Source organism: Pongo pygmaeus, chromosome 16 (assembly GCF_028885625.2).
Source record: "Pongo pygmaeus isolate AG05252 chromosome 16, NHGRI_mPonPyg2-v2.0_pri, whole genome shotgun sequence".
Lineage (NCBI taxonomy): Eukaryota > Metazoa > Chordata > Mammalia > Primates > Hominidae > Pongo > Pongo pygmaeus.
The window spans coordinates 63378868-63399150 of record NC_072389.2 but is presented as its reverse complement, the minus strand read 5'-3'; the positions used below and the strand labels follow the sequence as shown (position 1 = coordinate 63399150).

Here is a 20283-nt window from a genome sequence, read left to right as displayed (position 1 = left end):
TCCTGCTCACATTTGGTTTCCATGTGAGTGGAATATCTTTTTTTCACTTTTTTTCATCCCTTAACTTTCAGTCTACATGTGTCTTTACTGGAAAAGTGAGTTTCTTCTAGACAGTATAAAATTGGATCATTTTTTAAAAATCCATTCAGCCATTATATCTCTTTTCTGGTTGTTTTATATATTCTTTGCCTCTTTTTTTTTCTTCTTATTGTTTCTCACTGTAGTTTGGATTCCTGTAGTGGTACCATTTGAGTCTTTTCCTCCTTTGTGTGATTGCTTTACAAATGAGTTTTATACTTTCATATTTCAAAGTTAATATTTTGAGTATTTTTTTGAGATGGAATTTTGCTCTTGTTGCCCAGGCTGGAGTGCAATGGTGCAATCTCAGCTCACTGTAACCTCCACCTCCCAGGTTCAAGTGATTCTCCTGCCTCAGCCTTCCCAGTAGCTGGGATTACAGGCATGTGCCACCACACCTGGCTAATTTTGTATTTTCAGTAGAGAGGAGGTTTCTCCATGATTTGGTTAGGCTGGTCTTGAGCTCCCGACCTCAGGTGCTCCGCCCACCTCGGCCTCCCAAAATGCTGGGATTACAAGCATGCGGCACCCTGCCCAGCCCTATTTTGAGCATTTCTTGTAGGGTCAGTCTAGTGGTAATGAATTCCTTCAGTCTTTGCTTATCTGGGAATCAGTCTATTTCGCCTTCATTTGTGAATGATAATTTTGCTAAAGATAGTATTCTGGGTTGGTCGTTCCTTTTTTTTTTTTTTTTTTTTTCCCCTCAGCACTTTGAATATACCGTCTCATTCTCTTCTGGCCTGTAAGGTGTCTGCTGAGAAATCTGCTGTTAGTTTGATGGGGTTTCCTTTATAGGTGACTAGATGATTTTCTGTTGCTGTTTTTAGGATTTTCTCTTTATCATTGATTTTAGACACTCTGATTACAATATGCCATGTAGAAAACCTTTTTCATATTGTATCTGCCTGAGAATCATTAAGCATCCTGTATCTGAGTGTGTTAAATATTGCTAGAATTGGCAAGTTTTCATCTTTGTTTCTTCTTTCTTGATTATACTAATAATTTGTAAATTTGGTCACTTTAAAATTGTCCCAAGTGTCACAAAGGCTTTGCTTATATTTAAATTCTCTGTTCTTTCTTTTGTTTTACTGGATTATTTCAAAAGACCTGTCTTGAAGATTAGAAATTCTTTATTTTGCCTGATTCTAAGATTTTAAATGCATTTTTTTGCTTCAATGAATTATTATGTTCCAGATTTCTATTTGTTTCTTTAAAAAAAAATTTATCTCTTCGGTAAGTTTCTCATTTATTTCCTGAATTATTTTTCTGATTTTTTATGTTCAGAATTCACTTGTATCTCACTAAGATTCTTGAAAGTCAATATTTTGAATTCTTTGGGATTTTGAAATTTTCTGATTAAGATCTGTTGATGGAGTATTGTGTTCCTTTGGAGGTGTCATATTTCTTTGCTTTTTCATGTTTTCTCTGTCCTTATGTTGATATCTGCACATCTGGTATAACAGTTGGTTCTTCCTGTTTTTGAGTTTACTTTCATAGGGGAGGACTTTTTCCTGAAGGTGTATTTATGTTGTTGGTTGGATGGGGCATTTTGGCTTTGATTCTGGGTGGATACGATGGTGTAGTCTCTATATGATTTCTTTGGCAGTAAACAATGTCAGTGATATCTGTGATTTCCTTGGTTAGTTATAGTGTGGTTATTAGCAGAGGCTGTGGTGAAGTTGTGCTGAGGACTGGGATGCCAGGTAGGCCAGTCTTTAGGCCCCAGTGGTTGCAGTGGTGGGTTGGGTGTGCCTGTCTTTGTGCCCCAGTGTGGAATACCCTGGCACCTGTGTTGGAGCAGGCTGATTCTTGGCCTTCAGGTGGCTTTCTCACCTGGAGGTAGTGGCAGCAGTGGGCCAGATGGTTGGATGTGTTCTTGGGTCCCTAGGCAGCTTGTATGGCGTGGCAATGGCAGTAGCAGTAGTAGGATGATCCTCTGCATCCTGAGTAGTGTGCATGGATATTGGGAGTGGCTGTGATGGGCTGGACAGGCAAGTCTCCAGGCCCGAGGTAGCACTTGCAGGTAGATTTCAGCTTATGTGGTAGTGGCTGGGAAGTTAGGCCCAACCTCAGTACCTTCTGAGGAATGTTCAGGTACCCAAGATGGTAGATTAGGTTGGGCAATCTGCAGGACCTCAATCTATGTGCTCTGTCTCGGGAATGGGGAACAAAACAAGGCCGGATAGGCTTTTGTTCAGCCCCTACAGTGGTGAGAGGAGGCACCAGCTGTGATGGGCAGGGGCAGGGCAATTCTTAGGCCCTAGGCAGTGTGCTTGAGTGAGGGGCAGTAGCAGCTGCATTGAGGCCCTGCCACTGGAGAGGATGTGGCCATCATCAGTGGCCACAGCCTGGACCAGCAGGTGGAGAATTGTTCCTCTTTCATGCCCCAGTTTTAGTGAGGCTTGATCCCCTGCCCTGGTGGCGGTAGCCTGCACCTAACTCATCCCCCTGCACCAGCTGCAGCAACCCCTGCCCAGCTCACCACCAATTCCAGCAGCAACTTGTGTCTCCATCTTAGATCTCAGCAACACATGCCTACCAGCACTGGGTGCTTCAGCTCATGTCTCACTGACTTCTTAGCTTTGGCTGTAGGAGCACTCCCAGCTTGCCCTGCTGTCACAGCAGTAATAGCCTGAGTTTCCTGAATGCCTCAGTCCTGGAACATCTGGGCCCCAGGACAGCATGCAGTTTGTCAAAGGCTAGGTTTGGAAATGATGCCATGCTGTAGCTGCTTAGGTCTCAGAAAGGATGTGGGGCCCAGTGTTGAGTTCTCTCCTAGGAGCAGGTCCATCTCGTGGTCTCATGGCAGCTCCCTGTGCTGGTTTCAGGGCTTGGGAGGATTGAGGGCTTTTCAAGTGGCCAGGATTGCACAATTCCAAGGTGGGGATGTTGGCTGCTGGAAGTCTCCCACTCACCCATTTCCCACTTTGGGAAATCACTCCTGGCTCCCAGCTGATCCCAGTCAGGGAGGATTCAAGAGGCAACCTCTTTTCCTACTTTTGGTGCTTCCTGTCCCTTCTTTGTTGAATTCCAGTGTTCTCTTGGATAAAGTATGTGAAGTGTGACTGTCTATATACTGTTCTGGTTTTTCTAAGTGGAGGAGTCAGTCATATAAAATGCTTCTAGTGAAGCCTCCCCAACTCAAAAAGTTAATAGAAATGTATTACACCTGCTAGTTAAAATGCAGATTTTCATATTAAATAAAATCTAACCATATATCACTTACAGAGCTACATCAAAATAATAAAGATATAGTTGAGAGCAGAAAGATAGGAAAAGATAAATGAGACAAATACTGGAGAAAGGCTTGGGTAGCTATACTAATATTAAACAAAATAGGCTCTAAAATAGGAAGCTTTATTAGTAATAAAGAGCATCACTTCATGTTGATAAATGGTTTACCAGAGAGATCTAATGCTTTTGAACTTATATTCACTAATAAAATACCCTGAAAATTATAAAGGTAGAAATTTAGAGTTAAGGAATATGTTGATAAATCCACCACCAAGGTGGGAAGTTTCAGCATGGCTTTCTCAGTGATCATAGTACAAACATAAAACATTAGTAACAATCAAGATGATCTTAATGCATTTCACAAAATTGATACAATAAACGTATACAGAAACTTGCATCAAATAAATACTACATTTGGGCAAGAAAATGAAAGAAAATATCTAAGAATAAATAAATTAAAAATACAGGTTAGTGGTTACCTCTAGTGGCAGGGTGGGTCAAGCTGGAGGATGGGATTAGGAAGAAACACACAGGTAGCTTCAGTAATACTAATAATGTTCCAGTGCTTGAATGATATGTTTGTGGTATATTTTAATATGGTAGATCTTAACTTGCATTTATATTACATGTTTTTACTGCATCTATTAAATATAAGAAAACTTTGTTCCTCAAATATTCTCCTCGTTCTTCAGTGTTTCAGATTTGTTCTTGGTGTGGGAGGTACTGTATTTCTGATCATATCAGGAAAGATGTTAGAAAGTGATTCATGTCAATACCATTTGACCTGGCAATCCCATTACTGGGTATACACCCAAAGGAATATAAAACTTTCTATTATAAAGATACATGCACACATACGTTCACTGCAGCACTATTCACAATAGCAAAGATGTGGAATCAACCCAAATACCCATCAATGGATAAAGAAAATGTGGTACATATACACCATGGAATACTATGCAGCCATACAAAGGAATGAGATCATATCCTTTACAGGTACATGGATGGAGCTGGAAGCCATTATCCTCAGCAAACTAACACAGGAACAGAAAACCAAACACCACATGTTCTCACTTATAAGTGGGAGCTGCACAATGAGAACACATGGATTCAAGGAAGGGAATAACACATGGTGGGGCCTGTTGGAGGGGGCGGGCGGAGGGAGAGCATCAGGATAAAAAAGCTAATGCATGTGGGGCTTAAACCTAGGTGATGTGATGATAGGTGCAGCAAACCACAATGGCACATGTTTACCTGCATAACAAACCTGCGTGTCCTGCACATGTATCCCAGAGCTTAAATAACATTTAAAAAATAATAATAAAAAAGAAAGTGATTCATGTCCTCTCTCAGCAGACATTCCATTCTGGTTAATGTTAGCTAAGTGCCCACCATTCTGTCTTTTTAATACCAACAACAACCTATAATATGTCAGTGGACAGTTAGTTCTTCACAACCACAGTGGAAAGAAAGTTAGGGATGTGAACTAATCCCTCCAACCTCTGAGAAACCTAGATTAGGTAGGTGCCTTCTTTTATGGATCATCTGTTCTTTTTACCTTCAGTTACAGCATCACAGAATTACGTGATTTTAATAAGTCAGTATTTGTATATTTTCCAAATGAAGAAACTGAGCAACAGTCAGGTAACTTAGGGTCAGATATATTTTGTGCTTTCAAAGACCTCTATAGTAAAGCCCACATTTTTCCTCATACTAATTCTGAAATTCAGTAAACTACAAAGCAAAATATTCTGGTTTCTTATACTGACATTAACATGGCTTTAAGTTAAAATGATTTGGCATCATTGGGCCATGTTTTAAGACAGAGCTTGAGTGGCTTATTTTATTTTCCACAAAGTCACATTTAAAGAAACTTTTGTGAAGATGTCGAATCCTCATTTCTTCGTTTAACAAATTTGTTTGGGGCATTTAAAATATGAAAGGTAGGCACCGAAAGATGACACTGACTTTTAAACTTTTTTTTTTGCTTTCCATTTTGAAATAATTTCAGATTTACAAAAATAAAGTTCAAAAATAATGCAAAAATTTCTGTATACACTTCATGCACATTCCCCAAATGATCTTACAATTATAAAAATTATAAAAATCAGGAAATTAACATTGATAAAATATTATCATCTAACCTAAAAATCTTATTCAAATGTCACCAATTCTCCTAATAATATGTATTTTTTTTCCTGGCCCAGCAGAGAATCCATGGTTACATGATGCATTTAATTTTTATGTCTTATTAGTGACCTTTAATTTGGAACAGTTTTTTAATTTTACTAGCCTCTCATGACCTTGGCACTTTAAGTAAGTATGGGACAATTATTTTGTAGAATATGCTGTAGTTTGGATTTGCCTGTTGTATCCTCATGTTTGGATTTAGGTTATGCCTTTTGAGTAAGATTACCACAGAACTGATCTTGTGTCTTTCTCAGCATATCATATCAGCTGCACATGATATCAATTTGTACCATTGCTGGTGACATCAGCTTTAATCATTTGATTAAGGTGGTGTCTGCCAAGTTCCTCCAACATGAAGTTACTATTTTTTCTTTTGTAATTAATAAGTATCTTGAACGGAGGTACTTTGAAACTACATGAATATCCATCATACATTTTTCATTGCATATTTGCCCACCAATTTTACTATCTAGTGATGATTTTTACCTGAAGCAGTTATTACTATGGTATTTTACAAATAATAATCATCCCATCATTTCTTTACATCTAGTAGTTGGAATTCTACTGTGAAGAAGAGCTCCTCCTTATCCCACATTTATTTATTTATTCATTTAAAAATGTATATCATTATGAACTTTTGGATGTCTTTTTCATTCTATGGGTCATAATCTATTACCAGCATTACTTATTTTTTTTGTTCAAATTATTCCAGTATTGTCCGTTGGTAGCCTCTTCATGATGACTTCTGTATCTTTTTATTATGTTCCTATCAATTTTTAAGTATTTACTTGATTTCAGGCACCACACTGTTCCAGGCTCGTCTTGTACTTTCCCTGCTACAGTTCCGAAATAAACCATTTCTCCAGGGAGCCCTGGTCAGGGAATAATGCTATGGACAGGATTCAAAACTTTTGACATTGCCTAGAGAGCTGCAAACATTCAAGTACTGACCATGAAGATATTTGTTATTCCATGTACCAACAAAGTTGTGCATATAATTTATTAAGTATCATTTTATAAGACTAGGTCTACAAAAATAATAATGTAGTAAAATTAAAATTTTAATTTTGGCACACCAGGAAAAATAGCCATCACATTTACCATCTGGTTTCAATGTATTCATTTTATTTTTATTTTTATGAATAATTTACAGAAGTAAGAATAAAGAGATGGTAAAAAACAGCAAAATAAGAATTTAAACATAGCAAACCACATTTTTATTTCATATTTTCCTGATTTTGGAGGTAATGTAACCTGAAACTGGCAATGCCTTTGAATGCAAGTAACTGGTCATGAGCTGTCGTATATGAACCTGCAACATTATCATCTCGTAAATACTGGCTCCAGATTTTAAACAGATCTCTAGTAGGTTATAGCTCATCATCATCTCTGGTTCTTCCTGCATATACATTACTATCACAGTGTAATGCTATGGAAAAATTTGAGGGTTCATGATTTTGTAGAAAATAAGGTGGCCATGTTTTTGTTTCACAATTACAAAAATATTTTCATTTTTACTTTTATAAATGTCAATCAGATTGAGCAACCCAATGAACTTTTAAAATTTCTACATGATGTCTGTCTTTCCCAGTCACCTTTACATATATACCTACCTTCAGCATTTGTCCATTTATGAATATCAAGTAAATTTTTACCAACAAATACTATAAAAGATAAAATAATTGTCATACGTCCTTTTACCAAAGCAGGATGGTCCAGGTTCTTGTTGCAAAATATTAAATGATGAAGTCCTTCCCATTAAATAATTAATGGGTTAGAATATCATGTTTCCTTTTTGTCTTTGTAAATATATTGTTTACTCTGATTCTCAAGTCTGACAGAATTTATCTGAAGGACTCATAGCCCAAGATTTTGCTTCTATGGTCAGTTTTACCTCATTAGAATCTCAAGTGCTCTGTCTCTGCCTTCATTTTCTCACTCATCTAATTATTGTGAAATATCTTTTTCTTAATTTTATTCTTTATCCCATTATGGGCAGAAAATTAAGAATTCCAAATTCTTAACTGTGTTCAATGGAAGCTGAAAAGAATATGGCAAAGATGGCATCTCTAGACTTCTTTTATAACTTTTTGAAAGATGATGTATTAGACAACACAATTAGAAAACTGAAGGATGATATAGTGGTGACATTCATTTCTAGGCAATTTTGTAATTTTTTTTGTTTCCTTATTATTTTAGTGTTTCAGCACAATTAGAAATAATTGATGAGTGATGATGAAGTAATTCCTAGCATGATGAAATAGCAAAATACTTTAAAATACAGGAAATATAAGATCACTAAAATATCATAATGTATCTTAGATCCTATAATGCATCTTAGATTTATAAAATGATCAATAGACTAAGTGATTAAGAAAATGAGTTTAACTTACTAAAAATAAGTATTTTTTCCTTTTGATTTTTGGAAAACCTGTAAGAAACAAAAGTCATGAAATATCAGTCTTTACAAATAATTAAAACTGCTGCACAGAGAAACCTAAAAACTGAACTTGGGGCTGGGTGCAGTGGCTCAAGCCTGTAATCCCAGCACTTTGGGAGGCAGGCAGATCACCTGAGGTCAGGGGTTCATGACCAGCTTGGCCAACAGGGTGAAACCCCGTCTGTACTAAAAATACAAAAATTAGCTGGGCGTGGTGGTGGGTGCCTGTAATCCCTGCTACTCGGGAGGCTGAGGCAGCAGAATCACTTGAACCTGGGCGGCAGAGGTTGCAGTGAGCTGAGATTGAGCGCCACTGCATTCTAGCCTGGGTGACAGAGCAAAGCTCTGTCTTAAAAACAAAACAAAACAAAACTAGGATCAGTGCGCCTTGGTGATACTGCAGAGGTTAAAAAGTTTGATTCAGTCACATGGTGAATAAAAGGATAGGGACATTGGTAAGACCACTTTTTGCCTAAACCTGATAATACCCCAGAAGTGGATCCTTAATGAAACTAACTTTTTAAAATTTTCTCTCTTTGTTACCTGGACTTTATACTGTGTTCAAAGGAGCATGAAAATGTAATGAGCTATCAGCTGTGAGCAAATATATTGAATAGAGTGAATGAAAAGAGAACCAGACCAATAATTTAAGAATTCTAACTAGCTCAGGCTTGGACATTAACTAGTTCTGTTTCTTTGGGCTGACTAATCCTGGAAATTATGTGTATTGCAAAGAACACATTGTTGAGTCAGCCACAACAAGAACCTGCTTCTTTGGACTCAAGCTCCCTGCCTCTCAATTTTCTCATGTTTAATCAAGAGAAAACCCTGCTTCACAGGGTTATTGTAAGTACTAAATAAACTACTAGAGACTGTCAGACTCTGGAGGGCTGGAAGTCTCTTAACCATCTTTGTCTTTCTTTGTCTTTCCTGTGACTAGAAGTTATCTGAGTATTTATTGGGTAAATTATGTTACACATGTTTATGAACTGTGTATTATAAACTGTAAAATGTACAATTACAAGGTCATTTTGTTTGTATCAATATAGCTGTGTTAAGTGCTCTACAAATTTAAGGTCTTTTCCTTTATCTTAAAAATCCTTTGGGAAAAGAAAGTTCTAGTTTAATCAGTGCCGCCTCCTACATGGGCTTATAGTTTTTATCAAATCAAGGAAAAAGTGTAAACAGAAAGCTTTGGGACATTTTCTAGAATTTGATATTTACCAAGTGTAGATTTATATTTATTAAGCCTCATCTCTGGTTATTTTTTAAATGGCAGGCAATAAATAATTATCATTGTGTTTGTCCTAAATTGGATGACTGACTGGTTCATAAGTTCAGAAATTTCATTGTGGTGCTGTAAATTTTATAGAGTAAAACATCTTTGTATGTCCTCTAAGATTATATGGTCTAAAAATATTAGTTTAGGTTTCTCACTCAATAACAATTTAAAATTTTTCTTGCCTTATCTTTTCCCTTGTCCTTTAACTCATTTATTACAAATCTTATGAGAAATTGACTTGAATAATTTTCCAAATCTTTAGTCTCTTTGCCATTTTAATCTCAATTTCATACATAGGGAGACCAAGCCTTTTAAGAAATCCTGGGGTGATCATTTGAAAGTTATACCCCACTTGCCAACTCCCCATCCCCATCTTTTTTGGCTCTGCAATATAGCCTATTCAGCAAAGGGAAATAAATATAACTTGGATTTACACATATAACTTGTTTAACTAACTAGTTTGGTTAGAGTCATTGTTCAGGACCTGACTGTAAATTAGGTGAATGCTTACTGCAGCACCATTCAAGTTTCCTTGAGAAGTCACTTAGGCCTGTGGCAGAGAAAGTAGGATCTAAGGCTTGATGACTGTAAGTTTGATCTACTATTTAACCCTCATGGATACTGGCCAGAGCTTGGGCTGTCGATAACTCTTGCCTTAGCATCAGTGTATGACTGTATGTATGTAAGACACTCTATCCTTATTTGTATCTTTAGTTAGTTGACAGGTTCATGAAAGGTAAGAACTGTAGTTAGCCTTCGGATGATGTTAAAGCAAAAATATAGAGGAAATTCCTAAATTGGCATTGAGTCTAGAAGGGTCTCTTAAAACACTTCAAATTCTGTACTTTTATTATATAACAAGTGTTATTACCATAGTAGTTCCATAACACTTGGCCATTGACTGGCTGCTTATCACCTGTGTCACAGATCCCATTCTGTTATCTACTCCCTTAGATCTTTATAAACAACGAGTGGCAGAACTCAGAGAGTGGGAGAGTGTTCCCTGTCTATAATCCAGCCACAGGAGAACAGGTGTGTGAAGTTGAAGAAGCAGACAAGGTATGTCTTTTGTAGATAAAAGATTCCCTACGAAATAACTGCCTTCAAACAGCAAAGCAGCAAACATATGCTCTCAGTACACCACTACATGCTCATGCTTCACTTTTTTCATGACAGCGGATGGTTCTTCCTTTATTTGGAGTGTTTTTCTTCAGTTGTGCCTCTTCCTCTCTAACAGGCAGATATAGACAAAGCAGTGCAGGCAGCCCGCCTGGCTTTCTCTCTTGGTTCAGTGTGGAGAAGGATGGATGCTTCAGAAAGAGGACGTCTGTTGGATAAGCTTGCAGACTTGGTGGAACGGGACAGGGCAGTTCTTGCAGTAAGTAACCTAAGAAAACATTAAGTCTTTAGCCCACATTTGCCATTCTGCTGAAATTTACATTCCTCGGCTTTATTTTATTTTTATTTATTTATTTTTTGAGACAGAGTCTAGCTCTGTTGCCCAGGCTGGAGTGCAGTGGCACGATTTCAGCTCACTGCAACCTCTGCCTCCCAGGTTCAAGCGATTCTCCTGCCTCAGCCTCCTGAGTAGCCGGGATTACAGGCGAGTGCCACCACGCCCGGCTAATTTTTGTATTTTTAGTAGAGACGGGGTTTCACTATGTTGGTCAGGCTGGTCTTGAGCTCCTAAAAGGATACTTTGAAGCAGACCTGGGGAAAAAGCAAAGGAATAGGTAATACATATGAAAAATGAGACATGTTTGGATTTGGGGATCAGATGGAGAATGAGAAGTGGAGGATCAGCTGACTATCTTTTCTCACTGAATTTTGAAGAGAAAACCGGAGCTTTCCATGACGGTAAGGACCTTCCTTTCTAAAACTCCCCCTCCCCACGACAAATTAAAAACAGTCAAGCAACAAGAGAGTCACCATGCTGCTTGCAGAAAACCAGTATCAAATGATTCTTATGAGAATGAAGTAGAACAAGTTTTTACCTCCCCAGAGTTAACCTCTCTTGAGTAAAGAGAATCCTTCAGAACCAGAGGGGGATGGTACGGAGCTCTCATACACTTCTGCTCCGTTTGCCCTGTCATTCTGTGAGCAGTAGAAAGGAGAGACAGCAGGAGATAGCAACTTTCTTTCACTAAAACAATGATTTTCCTCACATAAGGAACTTCTCCTGCCCTAATGGGTTTTGTTGTTGTTGCTGTTTTTAAAATAAAAGTCAATTCCTTAGAGAATATAAACTTTTTGGAAACTGGAACCATTTAGGAATGTATGCACTATACACTTGGGATCTCCACCTGGGATCAATGAACATTTAGGGTTTCCTTGTTCAGTCAGGGCATTCAAGCCATGAGTACTATATACATCCCCCTACTTGGGAAAATAGGTCACTATTGGGCTTCTGGGGAAGGAATCGTTTTTTCCCTTTCTCAGTGTCCCTCCTACCATAGTTCTTCCCTTCTACCATCCCCCTCAGGAATCTGTTCATAGTATGGGAACAAAATGATTCCTTTATGGAAATGGTTTGGGATTCTAGCTATATATAACATTTATGTGTATGTAAAAACATTTTCTAATCTGGCACTCTAGGGAATACTCTTCCAGTGAGGTGTTTATACATACTGTGAAAAAGGTGTTTCATGGTGAAGAAATTCCTTCTTGCAGATTCACGAGACACTGGGCATATTAAAGGCTCAGGAAAAGCCTACTAAATGCTTCTCAAGCTTATTTGAGTCTCATCACCATTTTTCTGGCTAACATACCAATATCATGCAAAACCAAGTTTTTTGGGACACATTACTTGTCTCTTCACTGCATTATCATTTTCTTGAGAATTAAACTTGTATTTTACCTTTTTTTGGTAATCCTACCACAGTTCTTAGCACATAAATGGCAAATGAGGGCACATAGGTTGTCAATAAATAACTTTAATTGAGCTAAAGATATATCTATAGCATTGGATTAACACTGTACTAGCAGATGATTAACTAATTTCTCCAGTTATATTTTCATATAATAAAACTCAAATGCCTTTCTTTTCCTTCTGTGTGTCTCACTGATCAAGTCTCTTATCCTACCACACCTAAAACACTCTCAAGCTATGAGAAAAGTGAGTTTTAGTAAGAGGTAGCCTGTGGAAGAAACGGGAGCTCCTGACTGGAAAACTGAAGTTAATACTGCATCCAAAGTAAACACAATTGAAAATAGATCTAGAGCTGGCAATTATCAGTGGATTTGACTGGTGTCAGCAGCTCACAGGGACCATTTAGGCAGCCCAAATTCTGGTTATTGACACTATTCACTCTAAGCTGTGCAGATTTTGGTGCTATGCTAGCTGTATAGAGAATGTAATGCCTATCTTATAAACATATACATGTTCTAAAAAGTACTAGGAAATAGTTTGATTCCCTTTTTTAAGGGTCAGCCAATGTACAGTGATAAGTAACATGATATTTTTAAATAAGTTTCATTTTATACACATACTAAGTAGATAAATTACACTGGAAGTCATAGTATTTTCATCTCATTGATTGGAGAATATTTTAATTTTAGCTTTGTCAGAGATCAAATAATTTTCACACCAGTATGTCTTATAGAATATACTTGTAGGAAGAAAAGAAAATTACAAACATGTTTGTTTATTTCATTTGTCGAACTTGTAACACCTTTAATATTTCTCAAGTCAAAATACTCTTCTCATTTCAGCGTGTTCATTGTTTCTGTTACAGACTTAGCCAGTTCAGGAACATGTCGTTAAAATAATAATGTTTATAATGTAAAGCAGTTCAATATTGCTATTTTTATTAAATGGAGCAGATATTTCACTCTTAATAGGTAATGGTTGTTAATGTAAATGTTTACAAAAAACCAGCCTTTAAGTTGTTAACATCTGGGCTTCCCTAGAGGAGATCTTGTTTATTTGGTGGTAATAAATAAACTTGCTGTGCACCGTGGATATTCCATTTCTCAACCGGGGTCTTGGCAGCTGTGGAGAACACTTTCTGTTCTCATCAGTTGCATAAAGAGCCCATGTTTCTGCTCCTCTTTATGGATTCAGATTACTGGTGTAGACGCCAAAAAATCCCCAATGAGCTCTGATCATTAATAAAACGGAAGCTGTTTTGACAAGCAGAACATTTCTTTATCATTAGTGAAAGAAATATTGTGTTAATGTATTTGGATAGTGGTTACTGGAAGCACAGGAACATGCATATGTATACTCATTGTGGTTTTTACTAGGAACTAAACCAAACTGACAGTACTAGAAATCTTTTTATTTGAGAATTCATAGTTGACCAGGTATGCAACTCCATATGCGTTTGTATTCTCTCTCTTCCTTTTTTCTTTTGCTCTAGAAATTAGTGTATCGCTGGAAAGTTCTCGGGACTTAATATCTCTCCGTTTCTCTTCTAACAGACCATGGAATCCCTAAATGGTGGCAAACCATTCCTGCAAGCTTTTTATGTGGATTTGCAGGGCGTCATCAAAACCCTTCGATATTACGCAGGCTGGGCTGATAAAATTCATGGGATGACCATTCCTGTAGGTATGTGAAATCTGAGTATGTTGAAAAGGAAAACGTGAGACCACCAGAAATGTGCTTTGGCCACCAAACACAAACAGCAGTCACACAGAATACAGATATGAGCACACTTACAGCAGTTAGAACTGAGTGAAGAACCAACCAAATTATGTCACTGACTCTGACAACATCCCTTTTTCTATAGATAGTCTACATATAAGTATAGGGGCATGCCACTTAATACATCATTCATCTAAGGAAGAGGTATGTATTTGTTAGCTGGTAAGTGGTCAGCATTGTGCTAGATTAGTTGCTGGGGTAGGTATGAAGGGGCATTATTGGGTGGAGGGAAGTCATGGAAAATTCCAACAAGGTGAAGACTTGCTCCTTGCCCTCCTGAAACATAAGATCTACTCTTTGGAAGGAAATATTCTCAGTGTTAACAGTTGTCTCTGAGTGGTGAGATTATGGCTGATTTTCAGTTTCTTTTTTATATTTTTCTCTACTTTCTATATTTCTCGAACAGCCATGAATTACTTTCATAATCTATAAAAACAACACTAATCCTAACCCCTTTTTATTATTAAGATTCAGGTTACATGACAGAACCAACAATACAAAAAACTTAAAGACCCCTATAGGAGTGTTGTAATTGGGTGCTAAGTTGTGTGCTTTACCTGTCAGTGCTGTAGCCCTTTAAATGAGAGGGAAAGTATCCAAGACTAAAGCAACTAAAGCAGTCAGTGAAGAGATGTTTATCTGTGCTTGAATACTAGTGATAGCTAATACCAATTGAGTGCTTTCACAGCAACCCCAAGAGAAAGGCACTGTTATAAACATCTTCAGTTTACAAAAGTGGAAAGAGGTCTGGCGAAGTAAAATTAGTTTTCCTAATTCACAGAGTAAATAAGTTTTAGAGCTAAAACTTTGACGTTAGAACCTAGGCTTGTAACCACTTCATTAGAGAATTCAAAATAGATCCTAGGAGGAAGAGAGATCCTTATAGGAAAGGGATGGACTGAAAGAGATAGGGAGTGGTGAATAGACATAAGGAAAGGAAATGCACCTTTATTGAGTGGATACTAGATGCCACTTAGCACTGTGCCAGGTGCTCTACCTGTGTTCTCCGGAAGGCAGTCTGCTTTCCATGGAGAGTGCATAGTAGCAGGATTGGAAAGTAATGCTCAGGAGTTTGAAGTGTCTCTTTTGGGCCTTCCTAGCCAGGCTGAGCAATACTGATTTACTAAAAAAGGAAGTGGTTTGGCTGATAGTGTGGATGGCTGGGAACAGTTCTTCTCCAATGTAATGTGTGCATGAATCACTGAGGGTCTTTTTCAAGTGCAGTTTTTGACTGAATAGGTCTGGGGTGGGGCCTGAAACTCTGCGTGTCTAACCAGCTTCTGGTCCTCTGCATTGAGTAGCAAGGAGAGGACACAGCAGAACCAAGTTAGGTGGCTGTTGTGATGCCTCATATAGGTGTGGTATGACAAGAGAAGAAGAATTTACAGTGAGAATGGAGACGGTTTAGAGACAAGACTTCCTAGGATTATTTTTTAAATTGCCTCTACAAATGATGATGACATGTGGAATGTTAGTTTTTAGAAAATGGATTTCTGATTGTAGGGGCTCTTCCCTTCTATCCAGAGGTTTTTCCCTTGTTCAGCTGACTGAGAAGGGTGGAGAAGATTGCTCTTGGGACAGTCAGAATCTTAGTTCAGTTCTGACTCTAAGGATATTACAGAACAGCTGTTCTCCAGCATCACTTGCAAGATGTGGGGATGGTCTAAGTGAGGTAGAAAATCACTATTCGTTATGAGCATACATATTAGAGGGCCTGAGAATTAAAACCTTTGTCAACAATGGGACACATGTCAGTCTTTTTAGGCGGGCCTGTCCTGTATCAGTACAGAAAGGTAAATTAACAAGCTCAAAGTCCCTAGTTGTTGGTTTTTTTGGTCCCCACTCCACCTGTCATTTCATTATTAAAACAACAAATATGTTTTAGGCATTTAAATATCTTTTCAAACTATTTACAAAGCTCTGAGGAAGATTGTGAAACAGAAGGCAATGCACATAGATCTCTATTTGGCCTAACACTATCTTGGTTTTCTTTTACTTCCTCAGGAGGGAAGATCCTGATTAGATAAAGCTAAATATTGATTGACATCCCTGATAATGTTTGAAGCTTTAATGTAACTTGATCTGGCAATAGAGGTGGTTGGCCCATAAGCCTCACTGTTTTCATCTGATGCGTTTTGGAGATCCTGTGGATGCTTATCTACAAGTTATAAATACAGGGCATAGAAAAGGCTCTCACAGGGCTCTCACAGTAGTCTTTCCCAACTTTACTCATTAACTGTGGTTCAGCCAATGAAGGAAAAAAATGAGGAATTCTCTTAAACTCTAAGTAACTTTTTGTTTCCCAAAACCAAAAAGTTTTTCTGAAAGTGCATTTAGAGTCATACTAGGTTGAGGTACTCTCCCTGCCATCAGGCCTGTAGGCAGAATTCTCAGGAGGCTGAAGTTTAGGTCATAAGAGCTTGCTCCATGGTGTCTCAAACAGATGAGGGAAGGATGGAGGTAGAGGTTAACTTGGCAACTTTCCTCTCTGTTCCAGTTTTAGATACATTTGGGCTTGCCTAGAGGCCGCTTAGAATTCAGCCAACAATGTCTTTGGCTAGTCTAGTGCTTAGTGAATGTAGCTGGACTAAATCAGGGGAGTCATAGGGGAAGATCACAGAAAGGGGTATCGTAATCATAATTATTCACTTGTTCTCAAATTTATTCAGTAAATTAATCCATTTGTATCTCCATAATTTAACATCAGCTTCATTTTGTCTCTGCATACTTGGCTTTTTTTTTCCCCCCACAGTGAAGTCTGGAATATAGAAAGTCCGTTAGTCTTTAACCATGAGATCTTTATTGTGCTAAATGCATTTTCCTACAAAACAACCTAATTTTATGTTTGAAATTATAAGGAAATAATGTACTTTATATTTGCATAGAATTTAAAAGTATAAATATTCTGTTATGTACAATATGTATGTGATTCTGTGTGTGATCTGATGAGATAGTCTGGATTTTAAATGGTATTTTACCCATTTTACATCTAAGAAAATAAGACTGCAAGGGTTTAGTGTCTTGAAGGAGGTCACATGGCTAGTAAGTGGGAGACCTGAGATTCAAACTTCAGTGTTTTTCCGCCTAAGCCATGATGTATTCTCTTATGGAGATTGATTCAGCAAGGCAGGAAGGTGGCCCTGATGAAGTCTTTACCCCAGTGCAGATTTTTATGCTAATATATGTTTTATTCTCATCATTCATAGTAGTTATGTTTTATAAAGTTGTCATGAACACTGAATTAGCAAATACTGAACTATTGCTGCTAGGGGAAGTACAAGATTAGGTTCCTGTGAGCTTCTGATCACAACATTCTTGTCTGCTGATCAGAGAATGGCCTTGATTTATGTGTTTCTGTTGAAAGATCCTTTGTTTAATATATACTGTTGATTTATGAACACTGAACTCACGGCCAACCAAAGTACTAAAACTGATGCCTGAATAAAGCTTGTCTGACACATGTATTTTCTCTGTAAGGCACATTATAGCCTTCTTGCACTTGGGAACACTAGACAGCACTCAACACTATGCTTAGGGGCCATTTTAAACAGCAAAATTGTGAACAAAAGGCACAAAAATACGAAAAATGTGGCACTAAACAGACCACAAAAAAGGACACTTTTTTAACAATATTAGAGCTGAAGCAAGAAGGCAGAGTGTCACCTTGTTCAACCTCAGCTGAGAATTTGTGCATCAGGTGACTCAGAATTTTCCCTGCTTTGGGGAAATGCAAATTAAAATCACAGTTGAACTACCTCACTACTGCAAAAAAAAAAAGTCCATAATTTAAAAATAAAAAAAATAGATGTTGGCATGGATGTGGTGAGAGGGAACGCTTTTACCCTGCTGGTTGGGAATGTAAACTAGTACAATCACTACGTGAAACAGTATGCAGATTGCTTAAAGAACTAAAAGTAGAACTACCATTTGGTCCAGCAATCCCACTACTGGGTGTACCTATCCAGGGAAAATAAGTCATTATATGAAAAAGACACATGCACATGCATGTCTATAGCAGTACAATTTGAAACTGCAAAAATATGGTACCAACCTAACTGCGCGTCAGCCAAAGAGTGGATAAAGAAGGTGTGGTAAATATGCACCATGGAATACGACTCTGACATAAAACAATGAAATAATGGCCTTTGCAACATCTTGGATGGAGATGGAGGCCATTATTCTAAGTGAAGTAACTCAGGAATGGAAAACCAAATATCTTATATTCTCACTTCTAAGTAAGGGCTCAGCTATGAGGATGCAAAGGCATAAGAATGATATAATGACACATGCGTATGTTTATTGCGGCACTATTCACAATAGCAAAGACTTAGAACCAACCCAAATGTCCAACAATGATAGACTGGATTAAGAAAATGTGGCACATATACACCATGGAATACTATGCAGCCATAAAAAGTGATGAGTTCATGTCCTTTGTAGGGACATGGATGAAATTGGAAATCATCATTCTCAGTAAACTATTGAAAGGACAAAAAACCAAACACCGCATGTTCTCACTCATAGATGGGAATTGAACAGTGAGAACACATGGACACAGGAAGGGGAACACCACACTCTGGGGACTGTTGTGGGGTGTGGGAAGTGGGGAGGGATAGCATTAGGAGATATACCTAATGCTAAATGGTGAGTTAATGGGTGCAGCACACCAGCATGGCACATGTATACATATGTAACTAACCTGCACATTGTGCACATGTACCCTAAAACCTAAAGTATAATAATAATAAAAGAAATAATGGACTTTGGGGAAGGATGGGAGTGGAGTGAGTGATAAAAGACTACATATTGGATACAGTGTACACTACTCAGGTGACAGATGCACCAAAATCTTGGAAACCACCGCTAAAGAACTTATCCATGTAACTAAACACCACCTGTACTCCCAAAACTATTGAAATAAAAAAAAATCCCTGCTTTGGATATCCATGCCCATAAATGACTCTGAGAACACTCCGTACTTATTTTTGGTTTACAAATAAATTTTAGGTAGTAGGCAAGTTCTTAAATATGGAATCCACAAATAATGAAAATCGAATGTATCTAGAGCCTACTTTTCTCAAGATAGCATTTATGAGTCTTAAATGTTCTGTAACACTTGAGGTGGGGATCTCCCTGCCTAGATCCTAATCATGTGGGTAAAGGGGGCTTTCATAGTGAGTGTCAGAGATAATCACACGGTTCTGTTTGGTCACCTGTAAAAAAAGAACCTGAAATGGGGTTTTTTGTTGTAATACTGCTTTGCAACATTGAATTATACTCCATGGTTCATCCAGCATAACATCTGTAACACTAAACAACCAAAAAGAATGGGAAGAAATATGCCATTATGTCTTTCACTCATTCCCATTTGGGAAGGCTGGGGAAAGGTATCATGTAATTGGAAGGAATTTTCTTTTACCTCCTTTCTGTGGCATCACCTTTGATCTCTTATTCCTTCACCCATTTCTTCATACATTCATTTATTCAACAGATTTTTTTTAGCGTCTGCTATATTTCAGCTCCTGTATTAGGCATTGGGGTTACAAAGGCAGATAACTAAGATGTTTATAGGACAGTAAGAAAAACAAGTAGAGAAGCAACAGCAATATAGTGTGATCTATTTAGATATGGAAGCATGAAATTTGGTGGGACACCATAGGAGAGACATCTTCTAGTATTAAGTCTAGTATTAAGGCCTCCTGGAGAGGGTGGTGGGATATCTAAGTGATAACCTGCAGGACAAGTTAAGTGAAGACGGAGTCAGGGACATTACAGGCAGTGGGAATAGCTGGGACAAAGCGTGAAGGGAGGAGAGTACCATGAGTTAGTGGATCTAAAAGTATAAGCAGATATAAAAGACAGTAGAGCCCTGAGTCTGGGTCAGCCATGCTGCAAGTTTTATTCTGTAGGCAATATTGAGTCACCAAATTAAATAGGTGAGTGCCTTGATCAAAATTACATTTTAGGAATTGCATCAAATCTGTATATTGCTTTGGACAGTATGGTCATTTTAACAATATTGAGTCTTCTAATCCATGAACATGGGGTGTTTTTCCATTTATGTCATCAATGATTTTTTTCATTAGTGTTCTGTAGTTCTCCTTGTAGAGATCTTTCACCTCCTTAATTAAATATTCTTAGGTATTTTGCGGGGGGCTATTGTAAATAAAATGAACCTAAGTGCCGTTCAATGGATGACTGGATAAAAAATATATATATATATATGTATATATATATATACACATACATACGCACAAATCATAGGATACTATACAGCCATAAAAAGTATGAAATCATTCCTTTTGCTGCAGCAACATGGATGGGGTTGGAGGCCATTATACTGAAATAAGTGAAATAACCGAGAAACAGAAACTAATACCACATGGTTTCACTTATAAGTGAGAGCTAAGC

The 20283-nt window shown here is 37.8% G+C and overlaps 1 protein-coding gene across 2 annotated transcripts in view; it reads left to right on the top strand.

Annotated features, from left to right (window-relative positions):
• Window positions 1–20283, top strand: part of ALDH1A2 (aldehyde dehydrogenase 1 family member A2) — a 118959-nt gene that overhangs the window by 45864 nt on the left and 52812 nt on the right. The window contains exons 2-4 of one of the 2 annotated variants that reach the window (XM_054449996.2): window positions 10179–10283; window positions 10462–10602; window positions 13647–13776. In XM_054449996.2, the coding sequence (XP_054305971.1) occupies window positions 10179–10283; window positions 10462–10602; window positions 13647–13776 (376 nt within the window). The remainder of the gene's footprint in view (window positions 1–10178; window positions 10284–10461; window positions 10603–13646; window positions 13777–20283) is intronic. The other variant, XM_054449998.2, reaches the window with a different exon arrangement.